The 1148-nt window shown below is 40.0% G+C and overlaps 1 protein-coding gene across 1 annotated transcript in view; it reads left to right on the top strand.

The window, feature by feature from the left end:
• The window catches only part of VAT1L (vesicle amine transport 1 like), a 101047-nt gene that overhangs the window by 46588 nt on the left and 53311 nt on the right, over positions 1–1148 (top strand). Inside the window, exon 6 of the mRNA XM_019505517.1 lies at positions 87–142. Coding sequence (XP_019361062.1) covers positions 87–142 — 56 coding nt within the window. The remainder of the gene's footprint in view (positions 1–86; positions 143–1148) is intronic.

Raw genomic sequence — 1148 nt, 5'->3', positions numbered from 1 at the left:
CAGTCTAAGGATAAACATGACTGTTAAATGGCCATTTTTTGGCATGTATTAAGAGGTGTCCACACGTATGTGCTCTTCTGTTGCAGGTTCATCCAACATGGTGACTGGGGAAACAAAAAGCTTCTTCAGCTTTGCAAAATCAGTAAGTAGAGAACTGCTGTGGTGTTGAATCACTGTACTTTAGATACCCCCATTCTTGAAACCCATTTGTTGCATGTATTTCATCTCTGCCGGCCCCATTAAATGATTTATCGTCTCCAGTGTATTGCCTCATACGTTGGGTCAAATGAAGAGTGGCGTGAACAGGCTAAGGTGGTGTGACATGTTTTCTTTTCTTTTGATTAGATAGCTAGACAGGAACCTGTTTGGTATACCTATTTAGGTTGCCAGTAGTTTCTGTAAAGAAACATAAGACTAAAGTAAAATTGTAAAACAACACTTTATTTACTCAGTGTGCATGTCAGACGCAGGGAATACTTACCACCCCAGGGGCTCTTTCTTTCTCTGTAGATACTGTCAATATAACATAGTCAATTCAGTGACATGCTTGACCCTCAGATCTCAGCTGAAGTCCAGTTACATTCAGGTTTAAGATTCCATGTAGAAAGGTATGCTATAAGGGACATCCAGGAAATGGTGCCGCATTACATTTTTCATTGATGTTATGAACATACTAAAAGCTGAAATTATTCCTCAGCCTGTTAAAAAAAATAATGAGCAAATCGGTTCAGACCATTTGCAGACAAGAAAAAAGCCAAATCTGTCAAATAATTTTTTTGCACGGAATAGTTCAACCAGCTGTAAAAGTGGCTCTTTCTGGGAGAGAAACAAGGAGCAAAGGTACCGATTAAAGACCCACCGTACAATCTATCTGCTAAGAGCTCATTAGCACCTTAAAGCAACACTGTTTTCCTCAGAAAAAATAACTTCAAAAGTGCCTATGCAGCTAAAATCAAGACAAATAAAAGCCCCCAAAGAGACACCTTCACATAGCCTCCCACTTTGCTTTTGTCTTGTGTATTGAGCGCTGAAATGTATGAAGACCCTTGCAACTGGAGGCAGTTTTTGAGCTGAAACAACAATTTGAATAAAAAGATTTAGCGGAAATCCCAATGAAGATTAAAGCCTGATTCCCCCCCCCCCCCCCC

This window comes from Gavialis gangeticus, unplaced genomic scaffold (genome assembly GCF_001723915.1).
Source record: "Gavialis gangeticus isolate Ggan-Ray unplaced genomic scaffold, GavGan_comp1, whole genome shotgun sequence".
NCBI classification, from domain to species: domain Eukaryota; kingdom Metazoa; phylum Chordata; order Crocodylia; family Gavialidae; genus Gavialis; species Gavialis gangeticus.
Note: the sequence above shows the minus strand (reverse complement) of the source record. Positions and strands in the feature narration are given on the sequence as shown.